The 20,877-nt window shown below is 48.2% G+C and overlaps 1 protein-coding gene across 2 annotated transcripts in view; it reads left to right on the top strand.

Moving 5' to 3' along the window:
- The window catches only part of LOC122928898 (guanylate-binding protein 1-like), a 61,628-nt gene extending 45,099 nt beyond the window's left edge, over window positions 1–16,529 (top strand). For both annotated transcript variants that reach the window (XM_044282205.1, XM_044282206.1), the window contains exons 8-11: window positions 560–772; window positions 8,943–9,045; window positions 13,201–13,394; window positions 15,287–16,529. In XM_044282205.1, the coding sequence (XP_044138140.1) occupies window positions 560–772; window positions 8,943–9,045; window positions 13,201–13,394; window positions 15,287–15,463 (687 nt within the window). In that variant the 3' untranslated portion in view covers window positions 15,464–16,529. The remainder of the gene's footprint in view (window positions 1–559; window positions 773–8,942; window positions 9,046–13,200; window positions 13,395–15,286) is intronic.
- Window positions 16,530–20,877: the final 4,348 nt, after the last annotated feature.

The raw sequence follows: 20,877 nt of genomic DNA on the forward strand, positions 1-20,877 counted from the left end.
AGTTTTTGGAAAGAAAAAGGCTGTCTTCTGCACATGACAAGAGTACTGTCTGTAAGAGCTCATGTGCAGTGGAGAACAGTCTGCATATGGACAGCTCCTGTAACGGACACTGTACACGGACCCAGCCTGTCCCTAATGATAAAACCTGACTTTCAATCGTGTCATTCAATCAACCTAACTAAATCTATCTTCTTCACAATCCCTATGCTGTCCATAAACTTCCCTATATCTGCATCTCCCCCGACCAGTTTCCCACACTTGTGTTCTTAACTTGAAATGTCAAATGGGGGGCAGCATTTTGCCCAAGTCGAATCGTCAAAATTTCAGATTAGTTTGGAATTAGAATTTTTGTGAAATTTGTAACAAGTTTGATACATTTAGAATTAATTATTGGGGGGGGGGGGGGGGGGGGGGGGTCGGTCTTTAACTATGCCATAGCATAAAAATGTCCCCATAGATCTAATGGCTGTGAAGGTAAATGACAGAAAAGACTTAGAATGTTCCAAGGAATGACCTGAATTTGCTATGGGAACCATTTCTGAATGTTATTCTCTTGTAGAAAGCGTTGGGTAATAGAAAGGCAGAGTATCTGCAGAGAAATGAAGAGGCGTCTGAGAGGAGGTGCAGAGCTATACTGCAGGAGCTGAGCGCGGGGCTGGAGAAAGGAATCAAGGAAGGAAGCTTCTCTGTGCCCGGGGGATATAAGATGTTCACTGAGGAGAAGAGATCTCTGGAGATGGAGTATCTAAAGGTCAAAGGCAAGGGGGTAAAGGTAAGCTGCTCCTAACTACCTTTGTAGTCTTTAATATGTCCTATAGGGGGCGCATTTACATGACAATCTCCCACTTCTGTCACTCTGGGCATGACTTATTAGGAGGGAAGATTCCATCCGGCTGATGCCCTACACCCCCCAGCCATACAGAACACACAGAGACTCTTTCTTTGGTGTAAGGCCGTAGAAGCCAAGTTTATTAACAAAGTAAACCATTATGAACTATATTAAATGGCAACAACTTGTGTATATATATATACTAGCAGAAGGACCCGGCTTTGCACGGGTGTATTTCATTTAATGTTTGTGTGTCGTTAAAATATATCATCAGTATCCCCCATAACAGTGACCTCTACAGCACCCGCCCCCTTAACAATGAACTCCACAGTCCCCCACCCCTTAACATTGCCCTTCCCTTTAATAGTGGCCCCTGCCCCCTTAACAGTGACCTCCACAGCGCCCTTCTCCTTTAAGGGTAGGGCTACATGATGACATGTGTCACATGACATTTTGTCGTACCAATGTCGTACACTAGTTTTTAGAATGATCGGCTATGGTGTTGCACTGCGACAAGCAACATGCTGCGACACGACAGTCGCAAAAAATCCATCCAGGATGGATGCATGTAGCAGTGTAGTTGTGCCGTATGTGTCATGCGACTTATTGTCGTCGTGTAACCCTAGCCCAGTGATAAGAAAACTGCGGCTCTCCAGCTGTTGCAGAACTACAACTCCCAGCATGCAAAGACTGCCTACAGCTTTCAGCCTACAGCAGGGCATGGTGGGAGTTGTAGTTTGAGAACAGCTGGAGAGCCGCAGTTTGCCTATCACTGCCCTAGCCTAAAACTGACTTACAGCAGTGTAGAAAAATTACTGGGTTGTTATGGAAACCTAGAATAAAACTGTGTGTATGTGGAGACTAAGGGCCTGCGAGCTTTTATTGGCTGATAAGGGACATGTGACCGTGTGTATGGCAGTTGGGATATGAGTGAAAGACTTGCTGGCTTCTATTGGCTAATGCAGGTCATTTTTTGAGAATATCTCAGGAACGGTACGTCCGAGAGAGCTGAGACCCGGTCTAAAACCTTCTCGGACACCTCATTTACCTGTGAGCCGTAACATTCCAATCGAACATCGCCAAACCTTCTAAATGTTATAACCCACAATAGTGGGGAAGGATCCTAGAAGGCATTCCAACCAAATATTGCAGTCTCCACTCGCAACCTCCACTTGTATTCCAAACCTTACCCTTGGCCGCACTTACTGACCCAAGGGCACCAAATCATCAAATACATACCGGTGCAGTCCAAACAGGAGCCCCAGCCTTCAACTTATCAAACCTCATGTCCCTAACCCTCACCTATTCTAAATTGTTTTGCCTTCCGGGATCCCCCATTTCAACAAACGAACATCGGTGACACCTCACTTATGTTCGTCCTGCCATACCCCCAGGGCTATCTCTAAACCTCCCTGAAGCTCCAAGGACCACAAATCCATACCCACATCATTAAGGTGCACCCACAAGAATTGAGCTGGAGCCACTTCCAGCTCCCTGTGATGTACCACAAACCCCCCATGGTGCCACACAAAACACCCTATCCCCTTGTTCAACTTTGCCTGAACCTTATTAAGACAATCAACAGAACTGGAGAACCGACATGACCCCCGAGCCACCACATCGGACCAGATAAGTAACAAAGCCGGAAAGTCCACCCATAAGTGCAAAAAGTCCAACTTAACATCCCTTATGACCTCCCCTGATTGAGGGACCTCTATATCATTCCCACCTATGTGGATCAACAAGATATCAGGGGGCCTATCCAGGGGCGGATTGGCCATAGACCTTACAGGGAGATTTCCCGGTGGGCCGATGCCCAGAGGGTCACCCAAGCCCTCCTATCTGCTGCTGGCCGGGTACATAATGAACTCTCAGCGGCAATTAAAGCTGTGAGAATCAGGTACTCATGTACCAGGCCAGCAACCGCAGGTGCCCTCCTGAATTCAACTGCTTTGGCCTGCATCTAACTTCTTAAAGGGCTTCTGTCACCCCACTAAAGTCATTTTTTTTTTGGGGGTACTTATAATCCTTATACTGTGATATATCAATACATAATGTTAATAATAATTTTGGTTCAGTAGATAATGCAAAAAACGGACTTTATCATATGCAAATTACCTGTCTACCAGCAAGTAGGGCGGCTACTTGCTGGTAGCAGCCGCATCCTCCTCTCATAAAGACGCCCCCTCCTCATGTTGATTGACAGGGCCAGAGAACGCGCTCGTTCTCTGCTGGCCCTGTCTGCATTCAAAATCTGGCGTCGGAGGAGGGGGCGTCTTTATGAGAGGAGGATGCGGCTGCTACCAGCAAGTAGCCGCCCTACTTGCTGGTAGACACTCAATTTGCATATTATAAAAGTCTGTTTTTTGCATTATCTACTGAATCAAAATGATTAATAACATTATGTATTGATATATCGCAGTATAAGGATTATAAGTACCCCAAAAAAAAAAAAAGACTTTAGTGGGGTGACAGAAGCCCTTTAAGCCTCCTGCTCTTTATTTTAATTAGAACTGGAGGAGGAAGACAGAAAATGGCATCTATTGATGGCCACCACAGAAGTTTTTAGGGGAATATATGGGGCTGCACTGTGGTATATGTTTCTGATGGGACAGTATTTTGCACTAAGGTACTGCTGGTCCCCGTCTGCTTCTGTTGCCCTACCTTCCATCAATTTGGCTCTGCCAGCAACAGGGGGCCACTTTTAGTTTGTTTTTTTTCCAGGGCCACTCTATGTTCCAAGTCCGCCCCTGGGCCTATCCCAAGAGGCATAGAACCGAAACTCAGGCAGCAACCCACCCCATAAGGTACCACGCAGGCCAATCCAACGAACCTGTTAAACACTGTTGTCAAAAACCAATTGTCGTCCATTCCCACCAAACATTAGCTAACATGGACCTCCAGTACATGAGGAGGACCCTGAAAACAGAAAAAAAACTAAAATATTGGCATCAAAATTATGCAAAAAAGGATCCCACCTACTACTCCTAAAAACACCCCAGTGCAACAACCCCGAACAAACATTACAGCAAATTAAGATGAATATAAGAATGAAAACATGTGGACTCCCATCATTCAATGCGCATGATTGCCACATCACCCAAACCCCACCGAGCTGCCTCCACTAGAAGGAATTCGAAGCAAACTCCCCAGCCAGCAAACCTGCTGCCGCCAAAGACTTAGGAAACACTGCCGCAAACTGAAAGCAAGACTGAGCAGTGCCCTCCCGATGTACGAACAAAGGCACAGCCTCCACTGGGCGATGCTGCACAAAAACTCTTCCACACACCGAATCGGACATACCACGGTGCCAGCCAAAGGATGTCTAACCCCTTTACCCTCCAGATCAGTCTTCGACCTCCGCGCTAAACACTGCAAACCTTCCGGACCAACGACCACACTTTCCTGAAGCAAACTCCGAACCTGTGACTGACTACTAACCACCAACTCCGAAACCCTAAATGCTCTGTACAATGCTAGAGAAAAAGCTGCCGGACAAGCCTCATACCACCTCATAACATCGAAACGGAAACGGGGTGTCCCTCCACCGTTATGCCTTCAATGTCTGGACCAGTAAAAAACATTTAGACACATAAGCCAACCCCCGTAAATTCAACCAAATGCCAACCGCAGCAACCCTCTTGGAGACAGCCAACAAAGACACACCGGTGTTAAATGACGACCACACAAAAATAACTAAAAACATCTGAATATCATTCAGAGAACCCAACCCCCAACTAACTTACTAATCGCTTGCACTGAGACCACACTGAAGCATAAGCCGACCATGTGCTGCTACTCACAGATGGTGTAATCAAATCCCATGATATCCATGGGGCCACGCTACAGAGCCACTAAGGACAACGTCGTCCCTGTTCATCCGCTCCTGGCACCAGTCAGGCAAAAATGGCCCCACTGAACACAAGAAAGCCACTGAATTGTCCATACCTGGCACATGAACAGCTACAAAACAAGCATTCAACACCAAACCCCGAAGGACCAAATGGTGGAGCAAGCACAGCAGCGGAGGAGAGACGATTGTCCATTAATGTCCTGCACTACCCCTAAATTGTTGCAACAGAAACTTATACATTTGTTTCTCAACCAGTCTCGCCAGAACAATTGGAAACCGTTCCAACAGGGCCAAGTTAGGAAACCCGCTGTTCGCCACTCCTCAGGCCAAGGGCCAGCCATCCACTGCCCCTGACAAAAAGCACCGTAAGCACAAGCCCCTAACGCATCTGTATAAAGCTCAAAATCCGCGCTAGAAATCGCCGCCTCTATCCAGACCGTTCGACCATTATACAAAAAGAGTTCCCAGATATCCAAATCAGCCCCCACATCCACCAACAGCCTTAAAAAATGGAATTAAGACGCCACCTCTGACGTTACCATGGCCAGCTAGCTGCAGAAGACACGTTCCATTGGCAGAATGTGAAAGGCAAAGTTAAGCTTTCCTAACACTTCCCTCGCCAAAGCTGAACTTTCTTAGCTCTCCGTTGCAAAGCAACCTCCGAAAGCAGATTGGTAACCTTATACTCAGGCAACTGACTCTCCATGTTAACAGTGTCAGTAACAATCCCCAAAAACATAACCAATGTGGCAGCCCCTCCGTCTTTTAAGGAACAAGTGGCACCCATAAAACCACAGCCACTTGCTCCATGGTGTGTAACAATGCCGAGCACACCCGAGACCCGGCTAGAATTTGCACAGCCCATAGACAAACAACAACATAAAGCCAACTGTCCCAATGAAAGCCAAGCAAATGGAAACTATCCAGATGAATCGGCAACAAACAAAATGCCATCTCAATATCCATCTTAGCCAAAAGAGCGCCCTGCGCAAACGCCATGCTCGCTGAACCACCACGTCAACATGTAAGAAACCAAACATAAGTCCTAATCAATACCATGATTCAATGAACTCCCCACGGAATACGAGAGGTGATGAATGAGCCGAAACTTGTTCGGTTCCTTTTTCCGCACTAAACCCAGTAGAGAAACCCGCAAACCTGGCAAAGAAGGCTCTGGAAAAGGGCCTGTTCTAAGGCCCACCCACAACTCCTTGTCTATCTTCAGGACAACAGGACAGGCTGTGACTGCCACAACATCCAGAGCACTTGTGATTGTACCGGCAATCGGAAAGGAACTTACAGTAGTCTTTGTTGTATTGCCAGCAGCACACTTTTTGCCCACCAGCTGACGACCCTGCTGCTGAGAAGCCCCTGGCTGCCCCGCAAAAGTACTGAGGCCCTCCTTTCGGCACCATCATCAAATGCATCCATAGACTGTCTTTGTGATCCAAATGGCATCCATATGGCAAGAGGGCGGGGCAGTGCTCTGGAGAATTCTCCCCCACCACAAACGCCTGGAGCCAATTCAAGAAAGTGCACGGAATCAAACAATACCATTGATGCTCCTCCTCTTCCTTCCCACTGTCTTCCGGCTACACCCTATTCAAATTAAACTTTTCCAGGGGAAGCAACGAAAATATCTCCATAGTCATTCTTCCAAATCTTTTCCCTAACCTCAGGCTTCAAAGTAGCAGCTTTCTCTCCACTACTAGCCTCCTGACACTGGAACCTTCACCACAGCCACCAGGCCCCCCACGAGCAACCCTGTCTGCCCAACAACCCCTGACAGAAGAGCAGGGATCAAACTGCTGCAGGAGAACCCCCAGCACCAGACCATAACGAGATAGGAGACCAACATCCCTGAAAACAACTCCTGTATCAAACCCTCAGACCCACAAACCCACAATGGTGCTCGCAATCCCTGCCCTCAAACCTCCTGCCTGGACCAACCTAGTCTCACCTGGGATATATATTCTGCTCCTGATGAAGGGGACTACTACTTCTCCCCGAAACGCGTTGAGCCAATTTATTGAAATAAAAGATTGACGAAGAATCGCTGTTCCGTGTGCCGTATATATCCAACTTGGTACAACTGGAGCGCTGACGTCAGATCTTCTACATACTACAGGCGACCTTGGCTGGGGGGTTTCTGCTCCAGGTGTCTTGAGCTTTATCCTGGTGGCACACCCCCCTGTGAAGTGAGTGCATCAGGATTGTACACAATCTTGATTTTTTTAATTTCTAATTTTTAATTTCTATTTTTTGATCTATGTTTCAATAAATCCAGTTGTGATTTTCAATTAGCAACTAAGCCCATATTACTAACAATAATTGTGAGTATGCGTGCTTTGGTATCTTCCTAAACATTGTCGGTGCATTGTGTGTTCAATACGCCAATATATGCACGTGACATTTATTATTTACCTGTGGGCCTTTAACATTATTAATATCATCGTTTACTAAGAGTGGCGCCGAATTTTGTTTATTGTTTTCTTTTTTGGGGTGGGGATAAGGCAGTCTTGAGACTCCCTTTGTGGACGTTTCAGGCACACACGGCCCATCCTTGACCCATCTCTCCATTTGTCCATTAAGTGTATAGCATTGCTAACACTATCTCAGGCTGCCTTCTTTACTAGCATCATTCACTATCCACTATCTCTATACTTCTGTCCATTATCTTTGGCGCCTCTGGTTCCTTTCCACCTGCTGTACATCTTGTGTACTTTGGTAGTGTTTGGTAACCACATCCCCTGTTTTTCCTCCTTTTTTTATACATATCCACTGTCACCTGGGAATCCCTAGGGAAGACTCCCAGCAGCCGCAGACCGCAACAAAGATCCCCTCACGGACGCCAGCGGAAGTTTTTGGAGATATATTTTGTGCTGGTGGCAGTATTTTGTGATGGTCTGTGGTATTTGGCTCTGTTAGGGTGGTATAATGTACCACAATATGGTATTGCTGGCCCCGCCTTCCATCAATTTGGACCCGACAATAAAACGGGGCCACTTTTAGTATTTTTTTCAGGGCCACGTTAAGTTCCCATTCCGCCCCTGTGTACCAGTAGCAGGACAGACTCAGGCAGAAGTCACATCCTCCAACCTGTCCGTGGCACCCCACGAGTTCTGGCTCCATTCTCCTTCTTAAACCGACCAGACCACAGAGATCTGCACCGTGGTACTGGAGGAGCGGGGCAAGCAGCAGCTACAAGCTCTGCCCCACCTAAAGATGGCCGCCAACCATCTTCTCTTTGGCCGCAGTAGGCCACAGAATCTGCAGAGGTGGAAGGCCCCACATCCTCCCTCGACTTCCTGGGGCTGGGACAGCAGCAGCCCGCACCCGACTAGTCCCGGACGTGTACACCACTAAGGGGGTGGGGCTACGAACACTCCATCCCCAGATGTCTGCCAGCCCTCCTCAGCAGGCACCGGCTGCATTTGTCCAGACACAGGACAGCTGACCAGGACCCCTCCAGTAGAAGGAGAAGCCGCTCCTGCTGCTTCCAGATGACCCGTCCGCTGTGCAGGTGGCCTGCAGCTCACTCCCCACTCAGAGACTCACACGGGGATAATCCCTCCAACTGCTAGGACCCACTCTGCCGAACACGAGAACCAGTACGGGGGCTCCCCCTCATCTCTCCCATGGTTTCCCATCGCGGTACAGGTTTCCTTCCGCTGCGGCTGTGTCCCGCTGAGGTACCACTTACCCCAACGAAAGGTTCCCGACTGGGGCTTCTTAAACAATGCCGAACCCTGGGCGTCAATTCAAGACTCAGGTGCTCAGAAGGTCTAGATCTCCTGGCCCCAGTCCACACAAGGGGGGCCACTGAAGACTCCTCTGGTCCCCTCAAGGCAGCCTGCAAGGTCTGTTATAGCCACTCTCGGGCATGCTGCACCGCCGCGGCCCTAACCGCTGCGAACAACTCATCCAGGGAGGACACTGTACCAACGTCTGACATTGGTCCCTTGGCAAGTGAGGGGCCACTCCCTTTACACCAGTTAAATATTGCCCGCCAAACCCATAACCTGCTCCACCCCCTCTACGACACTAAACCATATCCACCTCCCAGTTTAAACCACTTAACCCTTTCTTGCCTACCAACTTTCCCCTAAGCCAAGCTGCATTTTGTTGTGTCCGCACCCGCTCCAATGCTCTTCTTACTGAAGGTCAGAGAGAAGTTTCCAGGCCGTAGCTTCTGGTGGGTTCTGCAGATCAGTCATTCTGTCTGTAACGTATCTGTATCATTGTCTGATTTCTCCGCAGTATCTGGAAATATTACAAGAGTTCCTTAAAGAGAAGGAGACTTTGGGATCCACCATCTTGATGGCTGATAAAACTCTAAAAGAAAAAGAAAAGAAGTTGGCTGGTAAGACAGGAGATACAGCACGGCTGCGGGGACAGGAGATACAGACTCCACAATCCTGCGCATGAACCTGTAATGATACAATGTAACAGGGAATCTCTCCGTCTATGAGAACCAATCAACCGCCTGTCTGGTAGAAATGTCCATATTTAAGAAGATGCCATCTTTGATTGAAAATAGCTTTTATTAGTGTCACGGCTGAGGATGGGGGAAACCCTCAGCCGTGATGCCAGGTGGTGAAGTGGCTACTCGGCCATGAGAACAGGATAGGGAGCAGGTCACCTCCTACAGCGTCCCTATCCTGACCCTAACTCCTACCTTGCATGGGCCGACCTTTAAGGTAGGAGGACCCATGCGCAGGAACCTCGGAGCCCTATCTTACCCTCCGCAGATCCCTGCGCTAGGAGCTGGGTAAGACAACCTGTTCCTTCTGGACATGGAGGAACAGGAGTCTCACTGGCCAAGCTGCATGAAATGGGGAACAAATGCCAGTCTATGTATATGGCAGGTGCTGCACTAGTTCCAGCCACCTGCCACAGCCTTGCTGACTGGATCCGGGTGCAGGCAAGCTGAAGTCAACAAATACTCAGAACAAACACATCCACACACCGGAACCCAGATACATGGCAGCACAGAAAAGGAAAACATCACACAAACAAGCAGCACCTAAGTCTATGACCACAGTGGTGGCTCTCATTGGCAGGTGGAAAAACACAGGAGGCTGCTCCAGCTAGCAGGGCTGAAGCAACCTACTGAACCATGCCACAGAGAGAGGTTATATAGGCCCAAGTGGCCACACCCAGGGGTTGGACACACCCAGTGCTACACACACAGACTGGGAAGGGAGTTAACCCTTCCATAAAGCAGAAGGGAAAACACAACATAAAGGGGAAGTGTCCAAACTACAAACACACTGTGGTTGTTACCGCTGGCAACGACATGGGTGGCAACCGTGTCCTGGGAGTCAGCCCAAAGGCCGGGACACTGCCACCACATGTACACATCATCCGAACATTGCCACGGGCAACCACAGTGCAGGAAAGGTGTCAGTGCACACAAAAACATAAACAGAGTGCACACAGACATACCAATCAGTGCAAACATAAATGCACACAACTCCAAGGGAACCGCACACATAGTTGTTGTCCGCAGCAACCGCACTGAGGCTAACTACATTATGCCTCAGCTGCGGTTGACACAACAACCCAAACCGCGAGCAACTGTATGCGGCTCCCAAGGAGTCACGGCCATAACCGTGGCCGTGACAATTAGCAATCAGTCGTCAATACAAAACATACATTATACTGCGACGCAGCGCAGGCTGTCTTATTAAAAGACAGACACACTGGAGAGAGAGGAGAGAAAAAGGGGGGGTTTAATCCTCTTCTTCGTCGACGTCCAGACCGTCCATGATGTAGTAGGCCCTAAGCAGGCTGAGAACCAGCCTGCCGCAGTCCTGGACGGACTGTAAGCCGTGTACCGGGGTGGGCTCCCCAGGATACAGCGAAGTCACAGACGAGAAAAGCGACACCGACACCAGCTTTTTATGCAAGAACAGAAACTTTACTTTAACAGTAGTAATAACACAACAATATAAGGACACCCAGAATATCTCGTATTCCAGACTCCCTCCCCCAGTCAGTGTCCCTCTCAGCTGGACAGGCCTAGACCAGTGGCGCACACAACAGAGCCTACAAGTCGTGCTGTGCCGCAAAAGGGGACAAACCTAGCCAGTGGCGGACACAGCAGAGCCTGCAAGTCGTTACCGCGCCGCAGAACAATTCGGTGCAGTCTAGCAAAAAATAGAATCCTATCTATCTAACTACTTGCAGGCCTAAACTTGGTTTCTGGTACTGGAGTCACTGATGCAACATAAAGCATAAACGGGTTCACTGACCTGAGTCCCTTAGATATCAGAGGGTGGCTTTGACCGGCATGGCCACAAGTCCCTTTACACAAATGCGGCCTGCCGAGGTAGATGATGATTCACTACACAGCTCACAGCAGCCTTCCTGGAAGCAATCCTTTCTCCAACAAGCAGGATCAAATAGTAAGCAGCGATCAGTCTCTCCTCGAGTGACTACGATCACTTTCAGACTCCCTGCAGCCAGGATGTAACTGGATGGCCTCCTTGGCCTCCTTCACACACAATCCTCTCAAGATGTCAGCACCTTCACTTCCTGGTTCTCCTCACAAAAACAGCCTGCATGAGTCATCATCTATTTTACATATTCAAATCCCAGAGTGTACTGGTTGTAACTGTGAAACAGTGGCATCTAGTGGCAGAAATGCCAAATAACAATTATATACAAACTACAAACTTTGAACAAAGAGAGCTGGCTCACAATCTCACAGGACATCCTCTCCCACTAGGCGTTTCCTGGCAGGCCGTTCATAAGGCACCAGGCCTCCTGGATAGCCTCAACCGAATGGGTCCCATGGAATAGTCCGTAAAGCACGGCGGTGTGCATCAGGCTGCTCCTGGGAATAATGTCTATGAGTTCATTTTCCAGGGCGTCCAACAGGGCCTGCGCAAACGGGCACTGCCAAAAGAGGTGCAAAGGTGTTTCTTCCTGGAAAGGGCACCTGGGGCAGTACCTGGTGTTGCATAGTCCACAGGCATGCATAAAAGTTCTCAGGGACAGTCCTCCCTGAATGGACATCCATGCCAGGTCTTTGTGCCCGTTGGCTAAACTGCTAGAAGCCACATTCTTCCAAACAGTCTCAGCGGTGGCGGCAGGGAGCCCTGGAATAGACTCCATTAAGTCTTTTGCTCGGATCAGCTTGTGGATAGACTTTGGTTTCCACAAGTCGGGCTCCAGTCCCTCCAGCTGGTGTTCCCTTACAAACTTGAGAAGTTCCTGGTAATACCAGGGGATATCCCAGTTGTAGTGGTAGGAGCTGTCCCATTTGTCCCAACCCAGCCTCCTCCGGAGAGGCAGGAGAAAGAACCGGGACACAGACCGGCCCGCCGAGCCATCGTCTTTCGCTGTCAGAGTCCTGAGAATGCTGTCGCACACAAAGGCCGCCCGCAGCAGAGTGGGGATGTCTGGAACACCTTTCCCACCCTTGCTGAAGATGCCATCTAGATAATGACTCTTCTAACCTCTGAAATTAAACTAAGCCAAAGACCTTGTGTCACCCATGGTCTCACAGCTTAGGCAGGGTCCTGGCTCTCCTTAAAGAGACCAGCTGTGTATGGAGACTTGTAGGCAATGCTCCATGGGAAAATAATATGCAAAGAGGTATCTCCCAGGGAAGGAGAACCATCTCACTAGCGCCATCTTGTGGAAGTGGCTCCCTGTGAGTCAAAGTCTGACTGTTTAACAAGCCTGGATAACATTGCACTGATGGGGCGAACGCCCCGAAACAGCTGTCTACGGATGAATATTCGGCTTGACTATTCCCTTGTCCTGATGGGTTATCAAAAAGTCAGACTCTAACTCAAAGGAAAACACTTCCAAAAGGTTCGCTAGTGAGATATATTATATACAGAGGTTTAGAGTTATCCTTTATTATATACAGAGATCTAGAGTTATCCTTTATCATATACAGAGGTCTAGAGTTATCCTTTATTCTATACAGAGATCTAGAGTTATCCTTTATTATATACAGAGATCTAGAGTTATCCTTTATTATATGCAGAGGTCTAGAGTTATCCTTTATTATATGCAGAGGTCTAGAGTTATCCTTTATTATATACAGAGATCTAGAGTTATCCTTTATTATATACAGAGGTCTAGAGTTATCCTTTATTATATGCAGAGGTCTAGAGTTATCCTTTATTATATACAGAGATCTAGAGTTATCCTTTATTATATGCAGAGGTCTAGAGTTATCCTTTATTATATACAGAGATCTAGAGTTATCCTTTATTATATACAGAGGTCTAGAGTTATCCTTTATTATATACAGAGGTCTAGAGTTATCCTTTATTATATACAGAGATCTAGAGTTATCCTTTATTCTATACAGAGGTCTAGAGTTATCCTTTATTATATACAGAGATCTAGAGTTATCCTTTATTCTATACAGAGATCTAGAGTTATCCTTTATTATATGCAGAGGTCTAGAGTTATCCTTTATTATATACTGAGTTCTAGAGTTATCCTTTATCTAAATATTCTAACATCAGCCCGTCTCCATTTATTTCTCCAGAGCAGCGATCACAGACTGAAGCCGCAGCAAGAGGGAAGGAGATCCTGGAAAAAGCTAACATGGAGCTGAAGAGGAACCAAGAGAAGGAGCAGGAGAATTACAAGCTTCACATGGAAATGCTGGAGAAGAAAATGCTGGATGAAAGAGAGAAGATGAAGGAACAGAATGAGTGGCTGATAAAAGAGAAACTGAAGGTAACAGATCTCATGTCCTCCTCCTGGGACGGCCCGACCTCCACATATTCCATGAGGAGCAGTTCACTCTTCTGCTCTCTGCCGCCCCCTCCAGGCCGTGTAATCTACACTCTATGATGTTCCTAAGTCAGTGGGGGGTGGGGGGTGACAACTGCTCCGAGCACAGAAAAGTAGTTGTCACTGATTATACCCATGATAAACATAGGTAATAGGACAGCATGAGGTGAACCAACCATAATGTGGAGAGAGGGGCCGGGCAGGGGCGTAACTACCGTAGCGGCAGACCATGCGACTGCTATGGGGCCCAGGGCAAGAGGGGGCCCAGTCTTAGCTGTGATTATCTCCTCTTCTACTGGAGGTGAAAACTTGGTCTGGACTCTACCCTCTAAAGTAGGGATGCTCAACCTTTGGTCCTCCAGCTGTTGTAAAACTCCCATCAGGCCCTGCTGTAGGCTGATAGCTGTAGGCTGTCCGGGCATGCTGGGAGTTGTAGGAGGGCCGCAGGTTGAGCATCCCTGCTCTAAAGGAACAACTTTTAGCAACTGAAGCAGTGAAAAAATGGCCCAAGGATTATTGAAAATGGTTTAGGCGGAAACCCCTCAGTCCTGTGTGGGGGGCCTGGTTTGAGCCTTGCTATGGGGCCCTTACTTCTCTATGTACACCACAGGGGCCGGGCCCTGGTGGTCCTTCTTTTACTGGCACAGGAAGGGCACTGTCAGCAAACCAGGAGGTGAGGGGTTAACCCAAGGGTCATGGACACGGGGTGGAGCTCTTCTGTCCTCTGTGTCTAAAATTGATATGATATGAAGGGGCCCATTAAGGTGTGGGGCCCGCTCTGCTCTGTGTACACCACTGACTAGCACAAAACAGTGCAATACGGCACCTACTCAGGGGCGGGCTAGGCATTTCTGGGGCCCCATGCAAAGTTATGTGTTGGGTCCCTAATGAGGACAGCCAGCCAGGAATCGATATTTCTGTCCTCCACTGTATCTGTGTGTTTAGGACGCAGTTGAAAGTTGTGGGCCGGGCCGATTCTACCTCTTCTACTGCCTGAGGTGAAAACTGAAGTGGCGCCCCCACCTGGTGCCAAATTCTCTGTCTCACCCATACCCCCAGCCCTACTGCTGAAGGTCTATTCGTATTGGGCATTACGTATGCATTACATCCCTCTTCCATCCAGTGATGTCTCTTCTGATGTAGACGTTCTCTTCCCTCATCGTCTCCATTCGGACCAGACCACCATGACAAAGTATTCCAGCCGCAGCTCGTCTCTGTAGTGTTTACCGCACAGACCTGTTACATTCCTCACTTTTCTATAATTCTTCTCCTCCTGGTGCACCAACTGTGCTACTTACTGCTGCTACCTCTAATACTGCGCCCGCTGTGCCCCCACTATACTGCAGAAATAACAGTGCCATACAGATAGTCTCTAAAGTGCTCCTAGAAGTCCCACCAATAGTAATAATGCTATCCCAGCAGTGCCCCTTTATTCATAATGCTCTCCCCTCTGTAGTGCCCCCAGTAGAGCCCCCTGTTTTTTGCCCCCCCCCCACAGTGCACTATTTATTTATAATGCCCTCCCCTCTGTACTACCCCCAGTAGCGTCCCCTGTTTTATTCCCCCCCGTAGTGCACTCTTTATTTACAATGCGCTCCCCTCTGTAGTGCCCCCCAGTGGTGTCCCCTGTTTTATGTCCCCCCGCAGTGCACTCTTTATTTATAATGCTCTGCCCTCTGTAGTGCCCCCCAGTGGTGCCCCCTGATTTATGTCCCCCCGCAGTGCACTCTTTATTTATAATGCTCTCCCCTCTGTAGTGCCCCCCAGTGGTGCCCCCCATTATTCCCTATACCTACATCCGTCATGCAGTCATCATTTCCGTTCTGTCTCTGCAGGAACAAGAAGAGATGCTGGCCCGGGGCTTCAAAAGGCAATATGAATCGCTGGAGGATCAGATCAAGCAACTACGAGAGGAGAACAGCGAGTCCGGGTCAATAATGGGAGAAATCATCACCGACATATTACCCGGGGTATTTGGGAAAATGTTAAAAAGAAATAGGAGGAATATATAGTATATGCCGTAGGCCTGGTGCAGGGCCTGAGAGGGCGAGGAATGACCTGAGGATCCGAAGATCTTCAAGTCGTGGCACCTACCTCAGACCCTGCCCTATGCTGAGTGCTCCTTTACACATATCTTGTAGCCAAGTATAATAAATGACAAGAAATACACGTTTACTCATCTACTTTTAAGAGCACCTGTCAGCAGGATCAACATCAATAACCCCCACATGCTGTCTGGTAGGGTTGATCCTTCTGATTAGAAAGCTACCAGTCTTGTGAAAATCCGCTGCGGCGTTCCTGAGAAAAAAACTTTAGCTCTTTATAAAACTGAGGGCTTCAGTGCACGGAGGGGCCTAGGCCCCCTTCAACCCCTTAGCCTTCTTGTGCTAACCCTAATTTGCATAGAAAATACAAGTTTTTTTTTTCCACTGGAACACCACAGCTGATTTTCACAAGACAGACATAATTTTAGTCAGCAGGATCACGCTCACCAGACAGTATGCTGGGTTCAATAAGGTTGATCCTGCTGACAAGTATTCTTTAATATAAAGAAATATAATCTACTATTTGTGTTTACACCATAAGTATAATCTTCCCTTAATGTCTGGCTATTAATGCCTTAGTGTGTTTTACACCCACATCACAACTTTTTGTGTGTATTGCACCATCCGTATTCACCCTGCTTTATTTTTGCTGTATTACTATATACTTTATATGTTGTGTTAACGCTGCAGCGCTCACTGCTGACACTGGGTGTCACTTTTACATAAGCTATATATATGACAGAGTCTGTGGCTGAAGCCACGTGGTGTGACAGAAGAGCCTGCTGTCCTCTTCACTCTATGCAGTCTCGCAGGTAGTACACACTCCTAGTGCTTTCTGCAGGTGGTCATCCTTCTGTATATCCAGCGGAAGGAACTTTTTGGTGGTCTCTAGAAGCACTGCTCCACTTCTTCCTCTTTTGCTCTTCCAAACTCCCTGGGTTCAACACAATCTCAGGTCTTTGGTTCTGACCAAATTTGCCCTGGGGGATGAAGGACAAAGACACCTTGTGCTGCACGTTTTGATAAAATACAATAGATTTTCACAAGCATAAAATGGACCATCCCTCTCCCCCGACCGGCTACGTTATAAACTCATCATTTATGTGCCGACAAGGTGTCCTTGATCCTCAGTAGGATTCGAGCAGAGGAGGATGAAGGGGTGCAGCGAGACCGCGGGACAATTCACATTGTTCCATTGGAGGGATACGTTAGATGGATGACCCCCTGTAGAAGGCACCAGGAGTGTCGACTACCTGCGGTTCTGCACACAGTGGACGGATGTCTTTTTTATGTTACATGTAAATGGAGCGGTGAGAACTTTATCACCCTGTAACGTCGTTTACAAAGAGCTCCGGGACATCGACTGTAGGCACCAGTTCTCCTGTGGTAGATTCCCACACTGCCTCTATACCTACATTGTGACCAGTGGCTGCTACCAGGGGAACACAGGAGGCGTCCACTGATTAGTCCATGATTTGGACAGATTAATGTACCAGAAATTATAGGGTTAACTGCCTGAATAGGATATGCCAAAATTAAACTTTATTAATGATACCAATAAAATAAGTAGCTAACCACGATATAACTCTACTACAGAAAAAACAAACGCTCCTCTAATCCCTTTCCCAAATAAACGTTGCCTCTGAATTATCACCAGCCGATGGTTGGTAGGATCACTATTGGGCAGGTGCTGCTCTCCGCCAAACCACCATAAAGAAGGATCGGGCAGGTTATTAAAACATGGACAACCTGGAACATCTATTCTTATGGCTCTATGTTCTGCCGTTCCTTTATTACTTCTACTAGAAGTTATGAATGAATTGATAGCAGTCTGCAGTGAGGGTACAGAGGGGTGTTACCAGTTGGGGGGAGTGTCCTTGCACAGTCTGAAATTTGCAGCTCTGATTGGATAGAGTGAGTCTGTGCAGCGACACACCCCCAACTGGTTACCTCCCCTCTGTACCCTCATTGCATAACTTCTAGTAGAAGTAATAAAGGAACGGCACAACATAGAGCCATAAGGATAGATGCTCCAGAATGGTAATTACATGGGAATGCATGAAGATAATAAAACAGGCGTCACAGGGGTGGTGAGAGGCCCTCTTTAATGAGCGGCATAAGGCGGCCATGCTACGGCCATCGCAGTGCCGGAGGCTTTAGCTGCACGCACGCCATCAGAGGCGCGCAGCGTTCTGCTACTTTGTTATTTTGTGATCCTTAAAAGTGCTTTATGGGGAGGCGGAGCTAGCGCCGGACTGAGATGGACGCTTAGTTCCCTGCTCTGCTAAAACAACCGTCCCTAGCACCATCTATAATTAGCCCCAGCGAGTGAGGATGGTCAAAATCAGGAACTCCAAGCTCGGAGAACATCCAACGATACCCAAGGGCCAGATTCCGAGTGGCGATATGGAGAAATTCCTTAAAAAAGCGGCCGCTACAATCGCGCCACGAGAGCCAAAGATGGTGCCGGCCCAGCAGCCCAAGGCCTTGAAGCGCGTCCCTGCGCATTCCAAGGGTGACAGCGATTCTGAAGAACGCCAACCTAGCTCTGACCTGCCGCTCACCAGACGATACCTGGACCGGGCACTCAGCAGAGTTATGGAGCCCAATCTCACTGAACTTTCGGTTGTTAGACAAGAGGTGAGACACATTGGGGAACGGGTGGAAACACTTGAAACCCACCAGGCCGCATCCCTGAACCACCAGTCAGCGGTCTCAGCCTCACTCCGTCGCTGCACAGCGCACCTCAATGATTTGCATAATGCCCTAGAAGACCAGGAGAACAGAGGGCGTCGCAACAACTTACGATTTAGAGGGATCCCCGAATCAGTGTTGCCAGGAGAGATTACCACCACCATCATCTCCATATGCGGCTCCCTGCTAGGTCCCGATTACCCTCAAGAAATCGCCATTGAACGCGCACATAGGGCGCTACGCCCTAAACCTAAGCCAACTGAGCCACCTCGCGATATCATCTGCAAGTTCCTAAACTTCCCAGTCAAAGCGGCCATCCTGGATGCTGCACGTAATCATGCTGATCTCTCCTATAAAGACAACAGGTTGGAGATATACCAGGATCTAGCCCCCTCCACTCTCAAGAAAAGGAGAGCCCTAAAACCTCTGACAGATTGGCTTCGGTCCAACAAAGTCCTATACCGCTGGTCCTACCCATTTGGACTTTCCTTTTCTGTCGCAGGCAAGCGGATCAACATATCGTCCCATGCTGACATCGGGCCTATCCTTGAAGACCTGGACATTCCTCCTATGCAGATAGAAAATTGGGAACTGTACCACGACCTAGGAGACCTGCCAGATCTCCCCACAGTGTCACCATTTGAGGTCCAGCGAACCCCAAAATCATCGCGATCCAAGAAAAGGGGCCATCAGCTTACACCCAGGAACCTTAAAAGGACTTAAGCTTCAGTCTACTAGTTCCGACCACCACTTCCTGGTAGTGCTACACCACAGCTATCCGCTGTCACCACCGGTCTTGAAATGTTATGAGTATTAACCTGTTTTCTCTTTCCCTACTCTATAGAATGCATATTGCTAGGCCCATCCTTGCACACTACTTTATGACCCCCATTAGGGTGCTATACGGTCTAATACCTGGTCATCTGACCACCTATCCCCCACATTCCCAAAGTGTACTCTTGTATGCTCGCTTATCTCTGTTTTGTGTAATGACCGGCAACACACACAGGGAGGAAAACAGGGAAAGCCCTGCCCAAGGGAGAGGGAAAGGTGGTGACCCCTAACTCACCTTGCAGCTGGCACCTGCCTGCCCTGACGTCCCTAGACGGGTTCCTCACCCGTGCGGCGATCACGTGCCTAAACCCTGGCTTTCCCTGAAATTAGCCCTAGATAATGAATGGGCCGGTGGGATCGCTAGTCCTCACCACTGCACTAAGAGGGAAACACCAGGGAGAGGACAGACAAACACAGACAAACACAAACACCCAGGTGGACGGCAACAATGTCCACAAAGGTCCAACAGGGATCCGGAGGGTAGCGTTCTAAGGCAACACTCAGAGAACGCAGCAACACAGCTCCAGTGGGTCAGAATAGATGTCCAGGCAGGAAGCTCTATATCTGGCAACCAGAGAAGTGTGAGAGGGGAATATAAGGAGGATTGGGAGTGCTGGACAAGGAACAGCTGAGAGAAGGAGCTACGGATCCCTGAGTGAGCCAAAAGGGTTTGTAAAGCAAACCCAGAAAGCTACAATAAGGAAACTTCCCTATCTGACATAGAGCGTGCAGCCAACCGCTGCGACCTCCTGACCCCGGGTACAACAGAGTCAGGCGTGGCTCTCGACACCCTCGTGACATTATGTTGTTTTAACCTGTTATGTATGTGTTACCCTTCAAACTCTTTCCCCAAGATACTTGTCAACCTCACCAACACATCGTGAGATCCCCATCACCCCGACCTGCATCCGGAATCAGATGGCGATACTCCTTCCCGTCTCCGTACTCTCCTGGAGGACACACCATTGGCCACAAGGTACCCTACCAAACATAACTCACAATGGCTGATCTACATATAGCCACCTACAATGTAAAAGGCTTCCATTCCCCCTCAAAGCGAAGTCAAATTTTTTCTATTCTTAGGAAAGCCGGAGCTGATGTTGTGTTCCTCCAGGAGAACCACTTTAGATTTAACCATTACCCTAATATGCAATTTTCCCACTACTCTCATTGGTACCATTGTGGGGGAGGTTCCTCTGCCTTAGGTGGGTTAGCATAGGATTTCAGAGGAATATTCCCTTTACATATGTAAGCCACACACAGGACCCTGATGGGAGATATATCTTGGTAAAGGGCACCATAGGCCCACAAACGTACACCTTCATAAATCTATATGCCCCCAACTCTAACCAATCCCGCTGGCTCTTAAACATCTATTCACTTATTGACTCTTTCAAAGAAGGGATAGTAGTCCTGGGAGGAGATTTAAATATGGCCTTACACCCACTAATAGACACGTCTTCACAAAAATCATTTCACTCATAGATCCCTTAAAAACATTCAAGATAATCTCTGGAATCTACAGTTGATTGATGTGTGGCGATCCCACCATCCCAACACATCTGATTACACATTCTACTCCCCAATGCATGGTACCTATCATCGCCTAGACTACTTACTGATTTCTAAAGAACACCTGCATCTCTGTAAGGAGGCCTCAATAGGTTCCATGCATCTCTCCAACCATTCTCCAATCTTCCTCTCTGTGATGGCTCCAAATAGTATCCCCACATGTTTTAACTGGTGACAAAATGAATCTTTACTGGGACACCAATCCAATTTGATCTCCAGACACATTAAAGAATACTTCTCCTCAAATGAGTGCCCTGACCTCTCTGCCACCACCTTATGGG

Source organism: Bufo gargarizans, chromosome 2 (genome assembly GCF_014858855.1).
Source record: "Bufo gargarizans isolate SCDJY-AF-19 chromosome 2, ASM1485885v1, whole genome shotgun sequence".
Taxonomy (NCBI): domain Eukaryota; kingdom Metazoa; phylum Chordata; class Amphibia; order Anura; family Bufonidae; genus Bufo; species Bufo gargarizans.